This window comes from Mesoplodon mirus (genome assembly GCF_964341445.2).
Source record: "Mesoplodon mirus genome assembly, chromosome: 2".
NCBI lineage: Eukaryota > Metazoa > Chordata > Mammalia > Artiodactyla > Ziphiidae > Mesoplodon > Mesoplodon mirus.
Window position 1 is genome coordinate 43,935,204 of NC_138977.1, and position 23,986 is coordinate 43,959,189.

General features: G+C 35.9%; 1 protein-coding gene across 3 annotated transcripts in view; it reads right to left on the reverse strand.

Moving 5' to 3' along the window:
- BMP2K (BMP2 inducible kinase) overlaps positions 1-23,986 on the reverse strand; it is a 126,907-nt gene that overhangs the window by 13,410 nt on the left and 89,511 nt on the right. For 2 of the 3 annotated variants that reach the window (XM_082611656.1, XM_082611658.1), the window contains 5 exons: positions 17,376-17,560; positions 15,863-15,961; positions 14,910-15,094; positions 12,505-12,662; positions 5,610-5,720 (listed from right to left, as the gene is read on the reverse strand). In XM_082611656.1, the coding sequence (XP_082467782.1) occupies positions 5,610-5,720; positions 12,505-12,662; positions 14,910-15,094; positions 15,863-15,961; positions 17,376-17,560 (738 nt within the window). The remainder of the gene's footprint in view (positions 1-5,609; positions 5,721-12,504; positions 12,663-14,909; positions 15,095-15,862; positions 15,962-17,375; positions 17,561-23,986) is intronic. The other variant, XM_082611657.1, reaches the window with a different exon arrangement.

Below are 23,986 nucleotides of genomic sequence, written 5' to 3' on the forward strand. Positions count from 1 at the left end.
CTTCCAGTTTCAAGAAAATTTTGTTTTGATGTTCTTTTCCTTGCTATCGGATTATAGAGGATGAATGGCTTGAAACTGCTATTGTAATTACATGCCTTCTGTTGTCTCATCATTTGGGGTATAAGGGAGGGGCTCTAAGACTTTAAAGCTCACTTTGAATTGGAAGCATACTGCCTGCCATCATTTCTCAGCAATTTACCATGCCAGACCCAAGGATTACTGGATTAGAAGGTTTTATCAAAATCTGTATGATTTCTCTCAAGACAGGCCAAGCGACAAGGCAGTATTTACCACTCTGATTAAAAATGCCATAAAACTGACATTTCTATCACGTCACTCATATTATTGTAGGTTCTCATTCAAAACAGGTCCCTTGATACTTGAGGAATCAAGGTGACAGAGGAGTTGGACGTGGAGCTCACATCGTCCCACAAATACATCAAAAACACAACTACAAGTGGAACGATTCACACAGAACATCCACTGAACACTGGTAAAACAAGTCATTTAACACTTTTGTTTTGCTACTGTTTATAGAACAGAGTTTAGCATCAGACAGAGCTGGATTCCTGCTTATAAACTATCTTACCTTAAGCAAGTCACTGATCCTGCTCTGAGACTGTTTCCACTGTATGTAGGATTCAATAAATGGTAACCATTATTACTGACATTCTGGAAGAGGAAAATTCTTGATCTTCAAGAAGTACTGGAATCTAAAGTTATAAACAGTACACTCATCATGGCTTATAAAATGACCCAGCAATTGGACTGACAATCTGTAATAATTTATGTTCCAACAAGTATTTGTTATGTATGATGTGACCTTCCCAACCCTAAATTCAATTTAACTTCCTGTGAGATAATGAGACCCATGAGGTAGGTCTGGGGTTGGGGAGAGTAAGGGAAGTTCACCAAACCTAATTAAAGATGAAATGCAATATGAGAAATCTAAAACTCCAGTGACGAAATTCTTCAAATACTATATGTTTCAGAATTTGAGAGTGTTTATTAAAATTAGGTTGTCCACGCTGTAATTCAACTAACGGCAACACGATGCCTCGGGGAGAAGGAAGGCTGGGTGCGTTTCAGGACTGGGAATGAACACCATGCTTTTAACAGGATGTTTGTGTGTACACTGTACTGAATACTGGCAGTTAATGCTTTAAATAAAAATAGAAATGGCACTGTTAAAACAGCTCTTGGTGGGGAACAGCTTCATAGGTTCTACACTTTATTAAAAGATGTAATTCAGTAGTTAGCTCATTATGACTGGAACTCTGTACTACTACAAGCTAGATGGCAGCTTCAAAACTTATTTAACACTAAGATTTTGAAATTTAGTGGTAAGTAGTAAAAATACTATTTAATAACACTACCTAAAAGAGCCACAATAGCGACCAACACTGAGGATGTTCGTGTGTTGTATAACATGCTCTCATTTAATCCTTTCAACAATCTCATCAACTAGCTAATAGTATCCCCAATTTAAGATACAGATACCCTCTAAGAAATTAGGCAAAACCTGGTATCACATGATTAATCTGGGACAGAACTAAGATTCATACCCAGGGCTTTATAATTATCTAAAGTCAATGTTCTTTATGACACACCACATTACTAATATCAGCTTAGTAACCTGACATAAAAGGTATATATAATTCCATTATAATTAAGATATCAGCTTATGGAATAAGATATTCCCTTTCTATACAGCACCAAACAGATTCTTGATATAATTATTTGATTTCTGCATAAAAGAATAATTACAAAATTTAATCTTGCCCATAAAGAAATGTTTAAAGCTAAGAAGAAGGAAAGCTAGATTTGATTCATTTGAAGACATGGTCTACCAAAATGTTACCTTCAGCTAAGCTTCTTAAGAAGTCCAAAAGTGATCATCATAAGCCAAGGCAACAAACAGGCATCCATACAGACAAAGTAAGGCTGCCGACTGTACCAGATCTGCAGTACATGCAGCTAACAAGGAGAAGAAACAGGTATTTTCGCCTCTAAATAGTAGAGGCTATGGGACCTAGGGTTAGGGGCATAGAGTGCAGCCATTCCTCTAGTTAAAGCCCCCTATCCCTTTTTTTGAAGCTAGAATACAATGAAGCAGTACCTTGAAAATTCACAAGGAAAAATTATGTCCAACAAAGAATTATTTACCCAGCCAAATTATCAGTCAAGTGTCAGGTTAGGCAAAAAAGGCAGCAAAGTTTAAAAGTTTTCCTCCCATGCATATATATTTTCTCAAGAAATTTCTAGAGGAGTTGCTTTACTAACCAAGAAAGAGGAAGAGAGGAGATCCAAGAATTCCCAGGAAGATCGACGGGCAAAAGAAAATACTAGGATGATAAGTGCGTGGCAGGCACAGGAAGCAACCAACTCAGGCTGCGGAGCTCCACGAGAGACATAATCAAGTAAAAATGAAAATGACAGCCACCTTAAATTGGGAGGAAATTTACATTTCCAAATGGAGATGAATCAATGACAGGGTACAGGAAAAACCAGGGAACAAAACACAGTCATTTTTATAAACATCATTATAATTAACTCCAGGAAAAATAAAACCTTATAGAAGGAAATGTAAAAATGGTATACTGGACCTCAGTGACAAATACTTACATATGCATAAAATGCACACATGGAACAACATGGACAACCAACAATTGTGTCAAAACTGTACTGGAAATTAGCGAAAGGACAGGTGCATGTGATTGGGGCTGGGTGCTAACAGTGTAATTAATCTAAATCATTTTCCAAAATACGAAGTCTATACACATCATCTAAAATTGAAAAAAAAGTAAGAAATAGAAGAATAAGCATGACATATTACAATGCCAGAAGTGAAAAATTACTCCAGGGAGTCTGAACAGGGAAAGGGTATATAGGGAGGGAGCAAGCAGAGAAGTGACTTTTTTTCATTATAAACCTTGTTAAATCCAACTTTTTAAAGTAGATACACATATTATTTTAACTTAAAAATGTAGCTTAAAAATAATTTAATAAAATTATGATAAACTGAAGAAAAGCAAAGTAAAAACTAATTCATTATAATTTCAAAGTTAAGATTAAAGGTTTTAACAGAAATTTTTCTTTCAAAATAAAAAGAACACAATTCCTAATAAAACCAGTGTAAGGAACACTAGATTCAAGACAGTGTGTCTCCTTAAATGCACTTTGCCACTACAATTCTTATAGCATTCTGCCTCGTGATTGAATTCATTTTATTCTCAACTAGCACTCTATATGGTTTACCTAAAATTAAATTATGTTCAGAATTGTCAACTCTCAGATTCAAGTAAGATGGCTTATCACATATACATATCACCCTGTATTGCACACACACACATACTTAGAAGTAGTTTCTTGCCTTTCTTCTGTCCTAGTCCTATAAATCTCCAGATGCTCACAATGCCATGTGGAATATATTTTCAATGGGTAGAATTCCTTTTTCTTTTTCCAATTTCTTCATAAAGCTTATGAGGAAGTTTTTTCCTTCAGAGATTCAATTGTTTTACTCTTAGAGGAAAATGAATGCCTTCAAATACTTTATTGTTTACCTAAAAATTATTTATAACAAAGTATTTCTAATCTTGATGATGAATAGGTCAGTGGCAGTAAGTTATTTTCACATTTTTAAATTTTGATTATGTATTTTGAATCTGATAAAAATAAATTAACAAAGCTAATATAGCAAAGTGATTGCCTTCTGTCTGGAGGCACATTTTTCTTATGACCATTCCCTCCTTTATTCTAGTCTATGTACTCAATTTTTCATAACCAAACTATTCCAATGTTCTTATTAACACTAAATCTAAAAATATTTCTGGAGCAGTAGCATTTATATCAAAGGGCATTTTTTACGGTCATTGTCCTAAAACCAAGGAGTACGAATTTTTAGGAATAGTCATAATTTTTTCATACAGCCAATGAATATTAATAGGTACTTACTGGGTTGGCTACTGGGAAGGATTCAAAGACAGAAAATTCATGGTTTCAACCCTCAGCAAGCTTAAAATCTAATAGAGAAGTTAAATACCCAAAGGAAAAAGAAAAACAAAATAGCAACAGCAGCAATCAAGCTCAAATCTGTGAGCATTATTTCTAACTACAGAAATCCTAGGCCAACCCCAAAATAAGGGTGCCCAAGGAAAAGGCAAATCACTGAGGCTTACTCTAGTTCCTGATTCTACTATTCATTTCCCCAGGGTTCTTTCAGAAGCTATTAAAGAACAGACAAGAAGTTGCATAGATATGTACAAACCTGAAGGGGATTATGTAATTCCTTCTAGAGTATGAAAAAGAGCTAGTACTGAAACCGCTTTCTGCCACAAATAGATCACTATCTGAAGTCAGTGAGTACCATGTTCTTGAGAATTTATAAAGACCATTTGAGCTATTATTTAAAAAACCCCCAAAAAACAGTAACAGTTTTTGACCTAGGGTATTGGGAGTGTGAGTGAGTGCATCTATGCATATTAAGTAAACTGACACAGTAAACTGTCTTCCCCAGTTAATGATTTCATATCATTCATGAAAAAGATAATCTGAAGGAAGCTAACAGAAAATGACAAAAATATGGATTGTTTTCAATAAATGGCAAAGAGTAAAAATATGGAATATCAAAGTATATAGAAACACTCTTAGTTACTGTACTGTTCTGGATAACCAAATCTGAATGTTGAAAGGCTATAACATTGCTTCAGTGTATTATCAGAAATCCTGAACACCTATTTCTTATTTTGGCTTTACATTCACAATGCTTTTCTTTTGTTATTGTTCTCTCTTGTATGAAGTTCTTTTAAATGGTAGTGATGATGTCACATATTTTACTTGCCTGAGTGAGAAATAAACAAAACAGAACCAAAGAACATAGCTGACAATTACCATGAATATATTAAACAAAACCTTTACCTCCTAGTAAAGCATAATTTCTTCCAATGCATTTCCCTTTTCTAAGATTAAACTCAGTTTTCCCACTCTAACTATACAAACACAAAAATCCATTTATGCCAAAGTGGGATCCTATTCCATCCTAGTATCTTCGACAGCATTAACTAGGTAATTACTTTGAAAATATTATCACAAATATTCTTAAATGGTGAATAATTAAATTCTGGATTGACATCAAAGCAAGGAGTAAGAAGAAAATAGGTAATTTGTCACAAGTTGTAACAAAGTCACTAATACTTTTTAAACACAGCTACAAGAGAGCATGTATAAACTAGAAAAACAGGATTTTTAAGCAAAAGCTAAGTATAAAAATGTCTGTAAAATGTATTTTAAGTATATAAAAGTGAGAGATATTTTCATGCATGAAATTTTTCAATACTATCCAATAGTCGAGGTAGAAAGAACCAGTTATGGTTCTACTACGCAAATCAGCATTTTTCTGTGTTTGCAAAAGGCACAAATTGAATAACCCAATGGAAAGAACATTAGGAAAACTAGGATGGCTAAAGGTTAAAATAATTTTCTGTTCTATTTGCTGTAACTAAAACCTGATTCCTACTTTGGCTTTATAATAAGGGTTTTGGCCCTTGTTACTGTTATTGTTCTTGTGTGTATTTTTTATTGATAGTCATGATGTTACATATGTAACTTGCCTGAGTGAGAAATGAAAGGAACAGAACCAAAAGGATCTTCTGGAGGATGGTTATGTGGAGCAGAAAGTGGCTCTACATTCTTATCTGAGGATGCTCTCTCCTCGAGCCTGTCTGCAAAAATAAGATGAAACAAAACAAAAAATAAAATAAAAACAAAACGATCTTTAAATTTAAAAGTGGCATACAGTATAAATAAAAGTGAAAATTAAACAAAGCCTTCTTGAAAAATATGAGATTCAAAGTTCATCTGTTTAAGTATTAGTGGGTAGTCCTGAGTTTAATACATATTTGTTGCTACAAAAGCAAGTTTAACAATGTAAACACAGTGCTAGATTTCGCTAAATACAATTAACCTAATAAATAACTTAATTTGGTTTATTTAAATACCAGTTGTCTTTAACTTGTAACATATTGGATCTGAAGTTAAACCCAGATTGTTAAACAGAGACATATTTGGCAAACTTTCTCTGAAAGAACATATGGAAAAAATATTGCAAATGGTCATTCATTCATAAAATAGGTAAATCCTATTTCTCAATAGCAGTAAAAAGTAATTCACTATATGTTACTTCATTTTATGTTATTGTTCATTTCTCATATCACTTGGTTAAACCATTCTCATACATACAAATGCAAAGATATAGATATTTCTCTACTAAATTAAAAGCCTTAACAACAGAATTCATTTTTTCATTCAACAAATAGTTGAGCATCTAGTATGTGCCAGGCACTGTTCTAGACAATGGGCATGCAATAGCAAACAAAAAGAGGACTCCTGCCCTCATGGAGTTTATATGCTGGCATGGAAAAACGACTGATAAGCAACAAGCATGAGAAACAGAAACTGTTAAAGCTAGAGAGAAAAATGTAGAGCAGGGTAAAAGGAATTAAGAGAGCAGACACAGGTTGCAGTAATAAACAGAGTGAAAGAGAGTGATTCTAACAGGTACCAGGTGAGAAAAGACTCCAAGGAGGCAGGAGTAGATACCTGGGGAAGAACACACCAGGCAGAGGAAGCGCTAGAGCAAAGGCTCCAAGGTGGGAGCAGGTCTGGTATGTCTGAAGAAGATTTAATGTATCCTAATTCCCTAGTAGTGATTATTTTTCCCTGCTCTTAAACTCTGCACATCGCAGGCACTTTATCAGTTGAGAACTTCTGGATTTTTATAAAATGCCTCTCTATCCTCTGATTCTTGGTAATCAAACATATGCTATTAGGGACCCATTTTGCCCTTACAGATGTTTTAAACATTCCCAGGACTATATTTTTCATGTTTAAGGAATTCTATGGGTAAACTACGCTAGTTTCATTTGAGTCCTAAGGGATGGCAGGATAGGGAGGGAGAATCCAAATAGAATTAGAATTCTTTAAAAATGACTCGTAACTGCAGAGTGAAACAAAAAGCCCCAAGTTAAAGCAGCAATCTCCTAGGACAGTGCTTCTCAAATTTAATGTGCATTCTAATCACCTGGGAGTTGTTAAAATGCAGATTCTGACTGGATGGTTCTGGAATGGATCCTGAAATTCTGCAGTTCAACAGGCTTCCAGATGACATGATACTGCTGGTCCAGGGAGCACAAGCTTGAGAAGGCAAGGCCCTAGAGTCTACAATATCCTGAAAATACTCAATTATTGCTACGGACAACTGATTCTTTAAACACCTTTATGAAACAATTATGAGCTTTTATGGCTAAAACTAATTCTGCAATATCCACATGAAATTTTAGGTTGTTTAAATTTTTACTTAAAATTTTGTTGAAGCACTAGTTAATATTTTAAGGCAACACATCTGACAACTGATTTATGCACAAATAAAATTTCCAAAACTTAAGAGGTTATTTTCAAATCCAATACAGAAATGGATAACAATGAAAATTTATTTTAGATTTCTTTTTCAAGGTATTCACCGTATACTTAATTCAGGAAATCAGTAACAAATGCTGATTGTACTATGAAAAAAAGCTTTTTCATATTTTCTTGTCCAACACTTATAAAGAAATTACTTTCATAGCAACTTACTGAAAAAATAAGGCTGGAGAACACCTTATATTACCAAGGGTGTCTTTAATTTATTGTGGTGGGAAGCCACAATCAAACTTTAAGGAGAGGCCTAAGATTCACTGAATCACAGAGGATACCTGTGGGTTACCAATTTTATCAGGCCCTGATAAAATTATACTTATATATATATATATATATATATATATATATATTTGTATATAACTATATAGTTTATAGGTACTTAGGTCAAAATCAGGACCAGATTTCCTTCCTAAACCATCTGCATCATAATTGCCAGGACTCCAGTATAAAATGTATTTATACTCCTGTATAAAACCTGGGTCCTATCACAGACCTAATGAATCAGATTATCTGAGTAGAAGCTTGGGAATCTACACATTAACATATTCTCCAGGTTTATAAACCACTACTGTTCCAATGGTTCCCAGCATATAAAAATGCAAAGTTACCACTAAAGTTCTTTGAATCCTCATGCAGTGATGTATTATCTCCATCTATCTATGGTAAATTCATGGTAAACGTATAAACAGCACCATGTAGTTATGACAAGAGTACAAATACTATCATGTAGGGGTAAACAAATATTTTTTATATATGGGGTCCCCATAAGTTAAAATATGAAGATACTGTTCCATACGAAGTTCATTTATCCAATTATTTCAAAAGAGGAAGCAGAATAAACTCACTATAAAATGAATCATGTTCTCATTGTTCCAAAAAACACAGGATCAATTTTTCCATGGAAGATTTTTAAAAAACCATTTAGATTTCTAAAGTTCACATGATAATCTGGGTCCCAGGACACAAAATAAAAGATAAACATACATATTAATTTTTTAAATTATCAATTACCTATAAATAAAAACTAACAAAATGGTATGTAGAGTTTCAAATACATAGTCACCCCTAAAATGTATTTAAGCTCTATTTTCAAAGAACTGGTTTTCTTTTCATTAGAGCAAAACTTGAGCTTGATTTGTCCAATATAAGAAACTTACCTCTTCCTGCCTTCCCCAAAAAATTGTGTGCTGAATAAAGACAGTATCTTTTCAAGAATTATAATGGGTACAAATGACAAAAATACAGGATTTTAAAATCCTAAAATCAAACTGTATTTCATACTATCATCAGAAAATTAATATACTCTAAAAAGTTAATTCAGCAGCTTATATGGATAATGGCTTGAATAGCCAAAAGGTTAAAGAATAAGGTTTAAAATTACAGTCTTCATCTGATACTTTTGACACTGTTCTAATATACCTGAAAAGTTCTGTTATTCTGCCCTTAAAGGAACAGTGATAGGTCTGAATCAGCTTAAAATGGTGACACTTAATGTTTTACAACAAACTAACTATATATACAGATGTTTATATCTATTTCATACTGTGGCTTCAGAAAAAAAAAAAAAAACACATTCAGTAGAATATGCAAAGCAGCCACAGTCTTTAGTTTCTTCTACTCTTCCTTTTAGTTATTTTGATGCAATTTTAAACAGAAATAAACAATAAATCCACTATCAACAAGAAAACAACATTCCATCAAGTATTACTTTTAATTAACATGTAGAGCTACACAACTATTCAAACAAATGCAACTTAGAAATTTTCCCAAAGCAAACACCTGTATTCTAATTAGTGTTTAATGTATTAAATATTATGACAATTAGATTTCTAAAGTTTACATACTAATCTGGATGCTTTGATACAAAAGACCATGAAAAATACAAGCTTAAACTGTAAAAAATATTGAGACTAACTTTATTAATAACGCTTAATTTCGATTTAATGTTTTAGTCTTAAATAGGAACAGGTAAAAAATTCCAAACCATAAATATTGTTACACTGAAAGCAAAAGCAAGAAGAATTTGATTTATATTTTATATGTTAAATCCCTTTGCCAGCTGGATTCAACTGTTCTCTTAAAGATCACTAAAAAAATGGTTTTTTTAATCACCAATTACTAGTATCTTGGAATTTTAGTATTTCAAAGTATAATTCTTAAATTACCTTCTGGAAAATACACACAAGTAAAATATTTCCTAGACAGCATATATTTTTTGCTTTTTTTTTTAAATAAATAACCACATACCATTTAAAAAATAAAACCTCAAATGGCAATGTTTTATTCTGAACAATCATTACATGGGCAATACCTATATTTTCAAGGACCATACATAAAAGTATTCAGTTTCTCACTGGAAAGCTTTCATAAGCCAAATATAAAAAATCTCAGAAAGGACTTTGAAAAATTGTTGATAAATATCTGTGCTGAGAAAAAAGATAAATTTGATATTCCAAACGCATTGATAATTTATTCATTTTGGAAAAAGTTGATAGGGACAGAGGAACCAACCAGTAATGACCAACAATCAATTTTCATTACACCGTTAGTCTACTGAAACTCTTAAGGTTCTAGAAGAGGTCTTTTGCCCATCGGTGTAATTTAAACCCTTATCAAGTAGATCAAATATTAGATACCTTATTGGTTGTGAGTGAAACGGGTGCTAAGATGACTCAATATTACAATAAAGTCAAATCTGGGAGGAAATCTTTCTAAACTATATTCTATACTTTATTGATTTCTTTATAAACTTTATTAAAGACATTTCACCTTTTTTTGAACCCCATTACTATGACTATCAATTATTAAGGGAAAACCAGACATTTTTCCATCTCTTTCCATGCTGTCATACATCACTTCTGCTGTTGATGTGTTTGCCCACAAAGCCCCTTCTATTTGGTTTTTTTAATTGCCAGCTGAGAAACCTGACAGTTTAGACATAATTTTTAAATGCTGGTTATAGAGCAATTATCTCAGGAGTCAGAGCCCGAAGACTTATACAGAAGGTGAGAAAAGCAGAGGTGACATTTATGGAGTGCCCAGACTCTTTAAAGACATTATTTAATCTTCTTGACATTATTTAATCTTATACCCAGTTTATAAATGAGTAAGTGAAACAGCAGTTAAGTGACTTTACAGAGTTAAACCTAGTTAAATGACTTGGCCAGGTATCAGAATTCACGTTTTCTGGTGCTATGTGCCAATTTAAGTACACTGTCCTTGTGACAGTGATTTCAACAGCTTGGGGACCATCTAGGCAGTTTCCCAAATGGCTGAGTTGCTCCAAGTCTGACCTTCAGATAAAGTTCCTCCTGCACTGTCATTTGGAACTTAGTATCTTTCCATATCTACTGCTGCAATGAAGTCTGAACTCTCTTGGCATACACATGTGTATACAAACACATACACAAATTACACATGTAATCAGACCTTAAAGTTTGAAAGCCAATAGCTGGTTAAGAGTTTTACATGCTAAATCCAATTTTTATGAAGTTAGGTATACATGAATATTTGTATGCCATTCTTGCCTATGCAAAGTAACTAACACTTGTGTGTCACTACAAATTCTAGGGAGCTTAGAATAACATTTTTATAAGGCACAAAAAACGTGAATACTTTACCCATTCCATAAATTGATTTATTTTTTAAAAACAGTGGGGAGGGGAGTGTTTACCCAAAGAGTAGGAAACACTGATTTAGCAAACTTAGTTATTATCCTGGTCAGAATACATTAAAATGAATATTTTAATTTTCCCTTTTGCTTTAAAAATAATTCTGTAAATTACAATGATTGGTTACCCCCTGTATCTCCCTATCATCTCCCTAAAGGAAAGAGATACTTTACTTCCTTTTTTAAAAATCTTGCTTTGGGGACCACTCAACATAAATTGTAGGAAAAATGCCAAACAAAAATGCTGTAGTTTAAAACAAAATTTTTTAATAAAAAAATGTAAGATTGGTTTTACCAAAGTCAATAAACCTTTATTAAAGGCTCAGAACTCATTTTTATATCTGCATTTAATCAACGTAATTTTTCATAATCATATAACCAATAAGTAAAATACCAATTTAAATTCCAAACAACTATTCTTACATGAATTCAGGGCATTTACAAACTTTATATAAAATATATACCAGTTTGGAACAAAGTACTTCATCTAATTAATGTTCTCATAAGGCCAGTTACCTAAAATGAAATAGAAACTAGGAACTATACCTAGGGACCATCAAGACCCCCTTTTCACATGCAAAATGGGGAAACACACTGGGCACACACCTGCACACACACACCCCCAAGACTCAGAAACCTGACAATTATCTATAGACTCCAGGAGTGAGCTTTTTGCTACTGTTTTGCAACCTCCCCAAAATACACCATACATACCTTTTCCAAAAAATAACTTCTAAAATATGTATAGTGAGACTTGACATATATATTAGGTAGTTTAAGAAAAGGCAATGACTGCAAGTAAAAACATTGAGATATCTGATTTAAAATGGAAAAGAATTTATTTCACTTTTGCCATACCAGGACAACAAGGCAGCCCGTTTATGTCACCACTCATTAAAAGGACATTACAAAACATTAACATAATGTAGTAGCCCATGTTTTCTTTCAGGCACTTTCAAAGGGCATCTCAGACCCACAATATCTTCTACTGAGTGTGCAAGAAAACAGAGCTGCAGAATGATTAGTAAGGCAAGATACTAATCTCTCCCTTTTTATTTGAACATTTATTTTCCATTTTTTGGAGATTTCTGAATTAACATTCAAAGATATGCAGTATTTAAGTGCTCGGAATCAGCATATTATCAGCAATCTTGGGTTTAATAGCTACTATCAAGCAATTGATTTCTAAAGCACAAAATATAGTTTGAAAGTATATGTAAAAGAAGATGGCCTGAATTTTGCCCTCAAATGCACAAAAAGAATTTTCTCTTTACCATCCCAAAACAGTCTTTGGCCTTGCTGAATAATTATAGAGCTGTTATTTTACTGTGAAGCAAAATAAGCCTTCAAGTGTCCCTTACTTGATCTTAGAAGGTCAAATTCTCTGTCCAACAGTTCCTCTTCTGTTAACTTGGAGAAATTATCCTCTCCAAAAGGATTCCACCCTGACATATCAGGTGGGTTACTGATGTTCTTCTGATTTGTAATATTTGCAACGGCCTCTTTATCAGCAACTGACCTAGAGTAAAAATTAAGAGAGGAAAAAGGAGGAAAAAAATACATTATAATTGAAAATTTTTAAGTTTCCTAGTTCATACTTTATAAATACTTGGAGAAGAAGCTCATTTTATTATGATGGAGGTGGCAGTAAGGGCATGGATTGGAAAGGAGACCACATGGGATTCGAATCACCTCCATAAAGGTCACTAGCTGTGTACCCTTGGGCAAGTTCCTTAACTTCTCTAGGTCTCAACTTCCTTATCTGTGAAACAAGAGTAGCAGTATCTACCTCATAGGGTTACTGAGAAGATTAAATGATTTAATACATGTAAAGCAGAGAGAACATAAATAAATAAATAAGTGCTCATTAAATATTAACTATTATTTATCATAGTGAATAAACCTTAAAGTGAAAATCAGTTGCCATATCAAACAGTATCACTCTAAAGTCACTATTGAATAAGGTGATTTTATGTCCTGGTTATGCTGAGAGACACCACAATAATTTTCCTTTTGACAGAGACATTCTCTACATAGCTACCAACAAAAGGTGAGCTGCTAGAATTGCTTTATGAATTGCCTAAAACCAGAGGAGAGTTATTTTCTATATAATAAATTATTCGTGGTGTTTAAAATATCTGTAGTCTGGAGCCTAGGACTACTGGTTCTATGCAAGTTATCCAATAGGCCTCTTGGCTTTTAATAGAAGATGAGAGTTTAAAGCCTTCTTAACCTAAGAATACCTGGGTACCTCTCCCTCAACCCAGCCTGGAAATACAGCATAGGCACAAGGCAGTATAACAAAGTTGTCAAGTTCATTTAATAATTCAGATCCAGATCTTCTAACACTGGTAATGGAGGGAGAATCTCTATGTGCTTCTAAAGAAGTATCTCAATTTTGCAAGCTTTGACTCATCCCCTTAAATTCACCTTCCCCTTGGGAGCTCACTTCCATTGCCACCACACAGATCTTGAAAGGGAAGAAAGGGCAAAAGTTGCCCACTTAATCCCCTAGCCCAAGCCCCTTCAGTATAGTTGAGCCAAGAATGGAACGTCTGAACATGCACTGAAAGCTAGAATTGGCCAACTAGTAGATAGTCTTTCTAGTAAATATAACTTAGGTAGCTTAATAATAAATGTAATTCAGTTTAGAACTCACTCTAGGAATGCACCAACTGCCAAAGTCTAATAAGCCTGCCTCCGTATGAAGGAAACCCATCTCTAATTCCAAAACTACCTTTAAGGACTTTCCGAGTTCTAGAAACACAAATAAGAGAGGTTAAAACTCAAAGAGAAATGGGCATTCCCCTTCTGCCTGTCAATGATCCTTTTACAACTTTAGGATTCCCTATCTGAATCATCTTCCTCCTGTTCCTGGAATGAATTTATGGATCCTTCTTCGTAGACTGTAACTCAAGGGGGGGGGGGGTGTCACCTTAACCTACACTTCAAACACGTGTTAAAATATGTCTGCAAGTTCTCTGACACTCCTCCCTTCAAAGGGTGGAACCAGATTCCCCTGCCCTTGAATGTGGGCTAGATCTAGTGACTCAATTCTAACAAATGAAATATGGTGGAAGTGCCAACGTGTGACTGCTGAGACTAGATCATAAAAGGCATCCAAGGTTCCGCCTTGCCCTCTCTTTTGGACCACGTGTTCTGAAAGAAACCAGAATAAACAATTCCTTGTTCAAAACAGTCTTTGATTTTGCCAAAGAGAATACTCAAGCAGCCTTTTGGAGAGATCCATGTGACAAAAAGCTGAGGCCTCCTGCCCAAAGACATGTGAGTGACCTTACAAACAGATCCACCAGTACCAGGCAAGCCTTCAGTGGACTGCAGCCCCAGCCAACATCTTAACTGTAACCTCATGAGAGACCCTTCCCTGGTCATAACCATACAGGTAAGCTACTCCTAAATTCCTGATCCAAAGAAAGTGTGTGAGATAATAAATGTTTATCATCGTTTTAAACTACTAAGTTTGTCAGACAAAGGATGTCTTAACATATAAGCTAATAATTTTCTTAGCCTTAAATGCTGCTGGGTGTTGCTAAGCCTTATTTGCAAATAGCAGTTAGCAGAATTAACTGAGGGAAATGGAAAGAAGGATGGAGATGCAAAGGGGTCAGGAGAGAGGACTGGTAAGAGAAAGAAGGGAACTCTAAGATGGGCTCTAAATTAATTCAGGAGCCACTGAGTGACTCCACTCCATGATAACACCCACTCCCACCATAATTTCCTTTGTATTCAATGGAAAAATACTTGCCTATTGGCACTATAAGAGGAGTCCATTATGGTTCCAACCTGAGCTGGAAGTGATGAAGTGTAGGACACTAAGGCCGGTGAGAACTCTTGAGGGGAAGTGAGATATTCTGGTGATGCCTGTTGTTGAGACTGCTGATGTTGAGCTAGCATTTGCTGCTGCAAGAAAGCCTGCTGATACTGCTGCATCTGAAACAAAAAATGCTGTTATACAAAACAATGCTCAAGGTCGCTAAAGCACTGTCAGCATTGCACCTATTTACTATGCTCCTTCCTTTCCACACTGGCAACAAAATCAGAAACCTGAAAAACAATTTTTATCTGAAGGAGCGGCTCGCTACTAGAAAACTACAAGATGAAATAAATCTATTTAAGAAGTTGTTTAACTGGACTTACTGTGGTGATCACTTTGTAATATATACAAATATCGAATTATTACGTTATCTCAGGTAGATAGTTTCAGGTAAACGAATATAATCTTATGTCAATTATACCTCAATTTTTAAAAAAAAGGAACTGGAAAGTTAGGGTCACCTGGCAGGATTCAAAAATTCTCCTTTAAATAGTTTAAGAAAAAACGATATGGTAGTTTAAAGTCACTTGGTACAGCGGTTGCTGTGAAAACAGGTCAAACTATTCTCTGAAGCAAATGCAACTTTCCTTTGGGTTTCTTTTCTTTTCTTCAACAGACATTTGCCAAATGAGAGAGACATATGACAAGAGATCCTGGGTAACCAATCATCTCCTTACACTATCAGATAAGATGTGCCAGATCCATGTTCAGCCCAATGTAAAGCTGCTTGAGAATACATATCTGGCTTTGATAAAATACATGTTAATAAACTAACTTGAGTTGATTCTGAATTATTAAATTCTGAATAATACTATTCATACTGTGAATTCCAACACTGGAATGTATACTCAGAGAGAAATCTCTAGAAATTACATAATGCTTACCATTGTAGGATACTGTGATGCAGAAGGTTGCGGCTGATATACTGAATGCATTAAAAACTGTTGTTGAAGTATCTGTTGCTGTTGCACTGCATGTTGATACTACAATTGGAAAAACAAACTCATCAGTATTACTCATGCCGTTTTTGTGCGAGAACCTTTTTTTTTTAGGTATTGATCTTACCATGACAATGACTTGGGTACTCAATAGTCCAAACACTAATGTAAGATACCTATAGTCAGTTAGTGACTATAACTTAAATCAGCTTATTGGAATTGGTTTCAAAATTATCAATGAAACATAATAGATTCAACTAAAACCATCTCCAGCACAGTTTAAGGATGTCTGGAAGAAACCTAAACCTAAACACGTTTACCAGCTGATGAAGACCCCTGAAGTGACCTGTGTCCAGGAACCATTACAGTAAATTCCCAGGATCCTCTGTCTCCCCTTCAATGATATCTTCTGGCCATCCAATGGCACCCCTATTTAACTATCCTCCACTCTGGGTCTATCAGTCAAGACCGGAGGACGGGGTATACCCATGAGAAGTAGCATGCATATAATTGGCTCAAAAATAGTTCAGGAAATGATGGAAGGATGATGATAACAGTCATTAAATTTAAAATAGCTTAGTGAAACTAGAGATGCACAGGTTCTGATGAGGCAAAGGACAGACTAGAACTTAAGGTCATATTTTGCTATGTCCCTTCCAGCTCTAAATGCCAACCTTACACACATACACATACACACACACACACCCAACAAAGGCAAAAAAAGAAAAAATAAGAACAAAAACCCAAGACAATATTACTTCTGAAAGTCTTAATATCATCTTTCCAACAATAACATTATTAGTCTATATATATGAACTCAAAATGTAACCTGAAAAAGATAATATTCATCATAAATTGCAGTATTTATTTGCAATGCCAAATGACTGGGTGAACATCCTTTGCTTCATAAAGCCACGATACAACCTATTACAACAGGAGTATTCTTGAGTATCTCACAGAATGCAAATAAAATATATATTCTTTTTTAAAATTTTTTATTTATTTATTTTTATTTTTGGCTGCGTTGGGTCTTCACTGCTGTGAGCGGGCTTTCTCTAGCTGCGTCGAGCGGGGGCTACTCTTCGTTGTGGTGCTTAGGCTTCTCATTGCAGTGGCTTCTCTTGTTGCGGAGCGTAAGCTCTAGGCATGCAGGCTTCAGTAGTTGTGGCATGTGGGCTCAGTAGTTGTGGCGCAAGGGCTTAGTTGCTCCCTGGCATGTGGGATCTTCCTGGACCAGGACTCGAACCTGTGTCCCCTGCATTGGCAGGCTGATTTTTAACCACTGCACCACTACAGAAGTCCAAACTACATATTCTTTTAATAATCAGGAAACTGAGCAAAATGTTTACTTCAATCTACAGTTCAAAGTACCCATGATACAAAAGGGAATTCACTGCTATTCAAGAGCAGCATGAATTCCACAACAGTACTTCTGTACCTCAAGTAACGAAAGAATCACCTGCTGCATATAAGCATCCTGAAGTAGCTGCTGCTGCTGCTGAGGATGACGATGCTGCAAATGAAGCTGCTGCAATCTCCAGTCTCCCTGCTGTAGCTGCTGAAGTACTCGATGCTGCTGTGGAGGCTGCTGAGTGGGCCCCTGACCCAATAAAATCTCAGGGCCATTTCCAGGTCTCAGCGCTCCTAAAACAGGTGTCCGAAAACTTACATTAACATACTCGTGACTTCAATAAAATGGCTGCATTTCAAAACACACATTCCAATAATCATTAACCAAGGCATTCATATCCTTATCTTATAGCAACTTCCATGTGCGTATAGTCTAAAGGGATTATTTACTATAATAAAAGTACCCATGAAAGTTAATTTTGTCAGTTACAACTCGTGAACAACTCAACATCTTAGAAACACTTAATCTTTCACACTTCATCTCTCCATGAACACACCAACCAAGCCAATTTGAAATGTTCCACATTTCTCAACTGTATCATGCACCATCATGAGTCTGCATCTTTGCTGACATGATTCTCTGTTTAGAATGTCACTTTCCACCCACTGCAACTCTTCTTACCTATAAAGTTTATCTCAAATCTCTCTTCCTTCCTTTAGTGCTTCCACTCAGTTTATAACATTTCTTTTGCCTTGCACATATTAATTGTTTACATGGTTATTTCCTAACTGAAGGATGGGATGAAGACTTATTTATAGTTTCTTTTAGTGCCCCAAAGAACTTTTTACATAACAGATGTTCAAATGTACAGATGTAGATGCTGCTGTAGTGAGGCTACTAACACTGTCTCCTAAATGGGCATTTTTTATAAGCTTTATAAATTTTACCATAGGAAAATCCTATGAATAAACATTTGAAATAACCGAAAAAGGATGAGACAACTTCAAAAAGAGGAAATGCAATATACTATAATTTCTATATTCTCTTCCAACAAGTTACCATAAAATTCAAATATGACTCTTTAACCCTAAGGGGAGAAAAGGAGGGAGAGTACAAGAACAGAGAGAGAAGGATTCTTTTTCATCAATGTTAATGTCTTCAAACCTCCACAGGCCTTAAGAATATACAATGCAGAAGACAGTCTCTTTAATAAGTGGTGCTGGGAAAACTGGACAGCTACGTGTAAAAGAATGAAATTAGAACACTCCCTAACACCATACACAAAAATAAACTCAAAATGGATTCAAGACCTAAATGTAAGGCCAAACACTATCAAACTCTTAGAGGAAAACATAGGCAGAACACTCTATGACATAAATCACAGCAAGATCCTTTTTGACCCACCTCCTAGAGAAATGGAAATAAAAACAAAAATAAACAAATGGACCTAATGAAACTTAAAAACTTTTGCACAGCAAAAGAAACCATAAACAAGAAGAAAAGACAACCCTCAGAATGGGAGAAAATATTTGCAAATGAAGCAACTGACAAAGGACTAATCTCCAAAATTTACAAGCAGATCATGCAGCTCAATATCAAAAAAACGAACAACCCAATCCAAAAACGGGCAGAAGACCTAAATAGACATTTCTCCAAAGAAGATATACAGATTGCCAACAAACACATGAAAGAATGCTCAACATCATTAATCATTAGAGAAATGCAAATCAAAACTACAATGCGATATCATCTCACACCGGTCAGAATGGCCATCATCAAATCTACAAACAATAAATGCTGGTGAGGGTGTGGAGAAAAGGGAACCCTCATACACTGTTGGTGGGAATGTAAATTGATAGAGCCACTACGGAGAACAGTATGGAGGTTCCTTAAAAAACTAAAATAGAACTACCATATGACCCAGCAATCCCACTACTGGGCATATACCCTGAGAAAACTATAATTCAAAAAGAGTCATGTACCACAATGTTCATTGCAGCTCTATTTACAATAGCCAGGACATGGAAGTAACCTAAGTGTCCATCGACAGACGAATGGAGAAAGAAGATGTGGCACATATATACAATGGAATATTACTCAGCCATAAAAAGAAACGAAATTGAGTTATCTGTAGTGAGGTGAATGGACCTAGAGTCTGTCATACAGAGTGAACTAAGTCAGAAAGAGAAAAACAAATACCGTATGCTAACACATATATATGGAATCTAAAAAGAAAAAAAAATGGTCATGAAGAACCTAGGGGCAAGATGGGAATAAAGACGCAGACCTACTAGAGAATGGACTTGAGGACACGGGGAGGGGGAAGGGTAAGCTGGGACAAAGTGAGAGAGTGGCATGGACATATATACACTACCAAACTTAAGGTAGATAGCTAGTGGGAAGCAGCCACATAGCACAGGGAGATCAGCTCAGTGCTTTGTGACCACCTAGAGGGGTGGGACAGGGAGGGTGGGAGGGAGGGAGACACAAGAGGGTAGAGATATGGGGATATATATATATGTATAACTGATTCACTTTGTTATAAAGCAGAAACTAACACACCATTGTAAAGCAATTATGCTCCAATAAAAATGTTAAAAAAAAAACTCCACAGGCCTTAAATTCAACACCTCTACGAAAATCGTTTTATAACTATTTCTAATTCTTCCAATTACAAAACAATGGCATGTTCATTTCAATTATTCTTGAAAGTGTTTATAAAACTACAGGAAGAAAATTAAAACCATAATTCCGCCACACAGACATAACCATGATTAGCCTTTTAAGTGTATTTATTTCCAGTTGGAAGAGTATTAAAAAGTTCAGCTCCTCAGCTATACATTCATCTTTTAAGGCCCTGATGTCTAACTGGAGAACACTTTCAGCTGCAGGTGAAGCCCAATCACAAGCCAATGAGCATAATGCAGTAACTCATGGAACTCACCTCTCACCTCACAAACTGTGACTTCTCTTTAGTGTTATCAAGCTGAATAGAGCTCCTTGGTTCTCAAGCCAAGCCCACAGAGCACCGGAGAACTCCCAAAAGACATCACTACAATCCTACATGAAAATCATGCTTTCGAGTACATCATTAAATCCTCATATTATTATTCCCCATTTTGCAAATGATGAAATGAAGGCTCAGAGAAGTTCAGTAAGTTCATGAGTTAAAGACAAATGATAAACTGGAAGAAAATATTTACAATATATTTGGCAAAGAATATTTAGAATACATAAAGATAAAATCTTCAGAGCAATAAAAAGTAAATAAAAGACAAACAATCTGATGGAAAATTGCAAAAGACGATTCACAGAAGAAAACAAATGGTCAGTAAACATGAAACAGTACTGTTAATCAGGAATATTAAAATAAAATCAAAAATGTTTCACCTGTCAATAGGGAAACATTTTTAAAAAACCAGTACTATCAAGTGTTGGTAAAGACAGGGATGAAAGGACTCACACCTCGTTTGTGCTGTAACGTAAATTTCTGAAGTCTTCTTTGGATGGTAATTTGGTGGTATCTGAATAATTTTAAATGAGTGTATTTTAATGGCTTCCTCAGAAGAATGCTGACATGGAAATCAAGTGTTCATTATAAATATGTTTACCACAACACTATTAATAATAGCAAATATTGGAAATAACCAAAAAGGTTTTATAAACTATGGTACATTCATATGATGGAATATCACATACCTATTAAAAACTACATGGTAGATCTATATGCACTGATATGCAAAGCTCTCCAAAGTATATTACATTTTAAAAAAATCAAGTTGTAGAGAATTATGTATAGTATGAATCCATTTGTGTTTAACCCAATGTGAATTATTTATATCTGTGTATATGCATGCTAGAACATAAAAAAGGACTAGGAGGATGTATACCAAACTGCTGCTAGTTTACTCTGGAAAGAAAAAGAATGGGGACTTCTACATTGTTCTGAATGCTACTGTATTTCATGAATATATTTTAAAAATTTATTCATGTGTTACTTTTTTTTTTAACATCTTTATTGGAGTATAATTGCTTTACAATGGTGTGTTAGTTTCTGCTTTATAACAAAGTGAATCAGTTATACATATACATATGTCCCCATATCTCCTCCCTCTTGCATCTCCCTCCCACCCTCCCTATCCCACCCCTGTAGGTGGTCACAAAGCACCGAGCTGATCTCCCTGTACTATGCGGCTGCTTCCCACTAGCTATCTATTTTACGTTTGGTAGTGTATATATGTCCATGCCACTCTCTCACTTTGTCCCAGCTTACGCTTCCCCCTCCCCGTGTCCTCAAGTCCATTCTCTAGTAGGTCTGTGTCTTTATTCCTGTCTTACCCCTAGGTTCTTCATGACTTTTTTTTTTTTAGATTACATACTTTTTAATAAGATTTAATGAGAAAAGCAATGTTAAGAGATGTACAGGGCTTCCCTGGTGGTGCAGTGGTTGAGAGTCCGCCTGCCGATGCAGGGGACACGGGTTCGTGCCCCGGTCCGGGAAGATCCCACATGCCACGGAGCGGCTGGGCCCATGAGCCATGGCCGCTGAGGCTGCGCGTCTGGAGCCTGTGCTCCGCAACAGGAGAGGCCACAACAGTGAGAGGCCCGCGTACCACCAAAAAAAAAAAAAAGAGATGTACATATGGGGGGGAAAATAGTACTTTTTTTCAACTTAAGCTAGAAGCATGTAAGAAAGAGAAATGGTGCCCCTGACATGAGGGGTAGGCCTGACACACTTAGGTCTAGGCGTTCTCATGATAAACATAAACAATTTTACAGAACACTGACATCAGACAAAGCCATCCTATGACCATGATGGACCAGGACAAGACTACTCCATTATCATGTCTCAACACTGACAAAATCAGGAACACTGTCCAAACCAGAAAAATGACCAAACCTCTCTCAATCCTGGCCAGTATGACTAAATGCTGCTTCATTTCCAAATGAGGCTTTTGCTTCCCTCCTTCTAGATGATGATAATGATATTATAGTCCCACCTCCCCAAAATTACCTAAAACAAGCCCAAATCCCTTAATACGTCTTTTCAGACACCTTCTTACTGAGATACTCCCACAGATTTCCAGGGTACCTGAGTAATAAACCAAATTTATTCAAATACAGGTGTGTTCCTAGTGGTCTTTGGCTGAAGGGCCAAAATACGTGATAGGCAAGACTAATAGCGGGATTTCCCTGGCGATCCAGTGGTTAAGACTCGGCACTTCCACTGCAGGGGGCACAGATTCAATCCCTGGTCAGGGAACTAAGATCCCTCGTGCTGCATGTCATGGCCAAAAAAAAAAGAAAAAAAGAATAAAATTAAATAAGTAAATAAATACAGCTTTATTTAAAAGAAAGAAAATAAAGAATAGCATCTCCGGGCTTCCCTGGTGGCGCAGTGGTTGAGAATCCGCCTGCCAATGCAGGGGACACGGGTTCGAGCCCTGGTGCGGGAAGATCCCACATGCCGCGGAGCAACTAAGCCGGTGCGCCACAACTACTGCAGTCCACGTGCCTAGAGCCCGTGCTCTGCAACAAGAGAAGCCGCTGCAGTGAGAAGCCTGCACACCGCAACGAAGACACAACACAGCCAAAAATAAATAAATAAATTTATTTAAAAAAAAAAAAAAAAAAGGGCTTCCCTGGTGGCGCAGTGGTTGAGAGTCCGCCTGCTGATGCAGGGGACACGGGTTCGTGCCCCGGTCCGGGAAGATCCCACATGCCGCGGATTGGCTGGACCCGTGAGCCATGGCCGCTGAGCCTGAGCGTCTGGAACCTGTGCTCCGCAACGGAAGAGGCCGCAACAGTGAGAGGCCCGTGTACCGCAAAAAAAAAAAAAAAAGAATAGCATCTCCAACCCAAACACTGAATGCTTACTATGAAACAGAATTTTCCTAGATACCATACACCTTGTTATTTACTTTTTATAATAGGCAGAATGGTTGTTTTCCCATTTTACAGAAGTGAACAGTGAGGCTAAGAAATGGTAAAATGGGAATTGGACATAAAAGACTTCAAATTCCCCTTTTGTTCCCTTTTCCCTTTCCCTATTCCTCCATCAGGTATGCCGGATCACCACAGGCATATGTTACATCAGATAACATAAATGTCTTCCCTGAGCATATACTTTACCTAATAGTAGTAACAGTAGTTAACAGTGAACATTTCTTAAGGACGTATTATGTGGCAGACATTATAGTACGCAGTCATTTAATCTTCACAACAGTCCCTTAAGATAGGTACTAGTATTTTCATAACACATATTACTGAAAAATAGGAGAAATAGGACTCAAATCCCGGTTCTTAAGACTCAACATGTAGGCTTTTAACCATTAGAGTATCCTAATTTAAAACCTACTAGTTGAAAACACTTTAACATTAAAGCTTTGTAAGGCTAGAGTTTCAAATTCCTCCTTTCCAATACAATATAGAATTTTCTATACTCTTGAACTTTAGTATCAACCTCGAACCCTACTAGTCGATGACTCTAGAGATAAGCAGGTTGTGAGCTTTTCATACCATACTTTTATACTGCCAGTGCCTTACCTTTGCTGACAACATTAGGAAAACAATTAGGTGGGTTTATTAGACATTAGTAGCTTTATGTTTCTTAAAGCACTATGTGACATATCTGCTTCACAATAGTAAGTCTGCCAATAATTTACATTTCTAGAAAATCAAGCCATAAAAGGTTTGTGTAAATTAACTAAGAAGGGGAC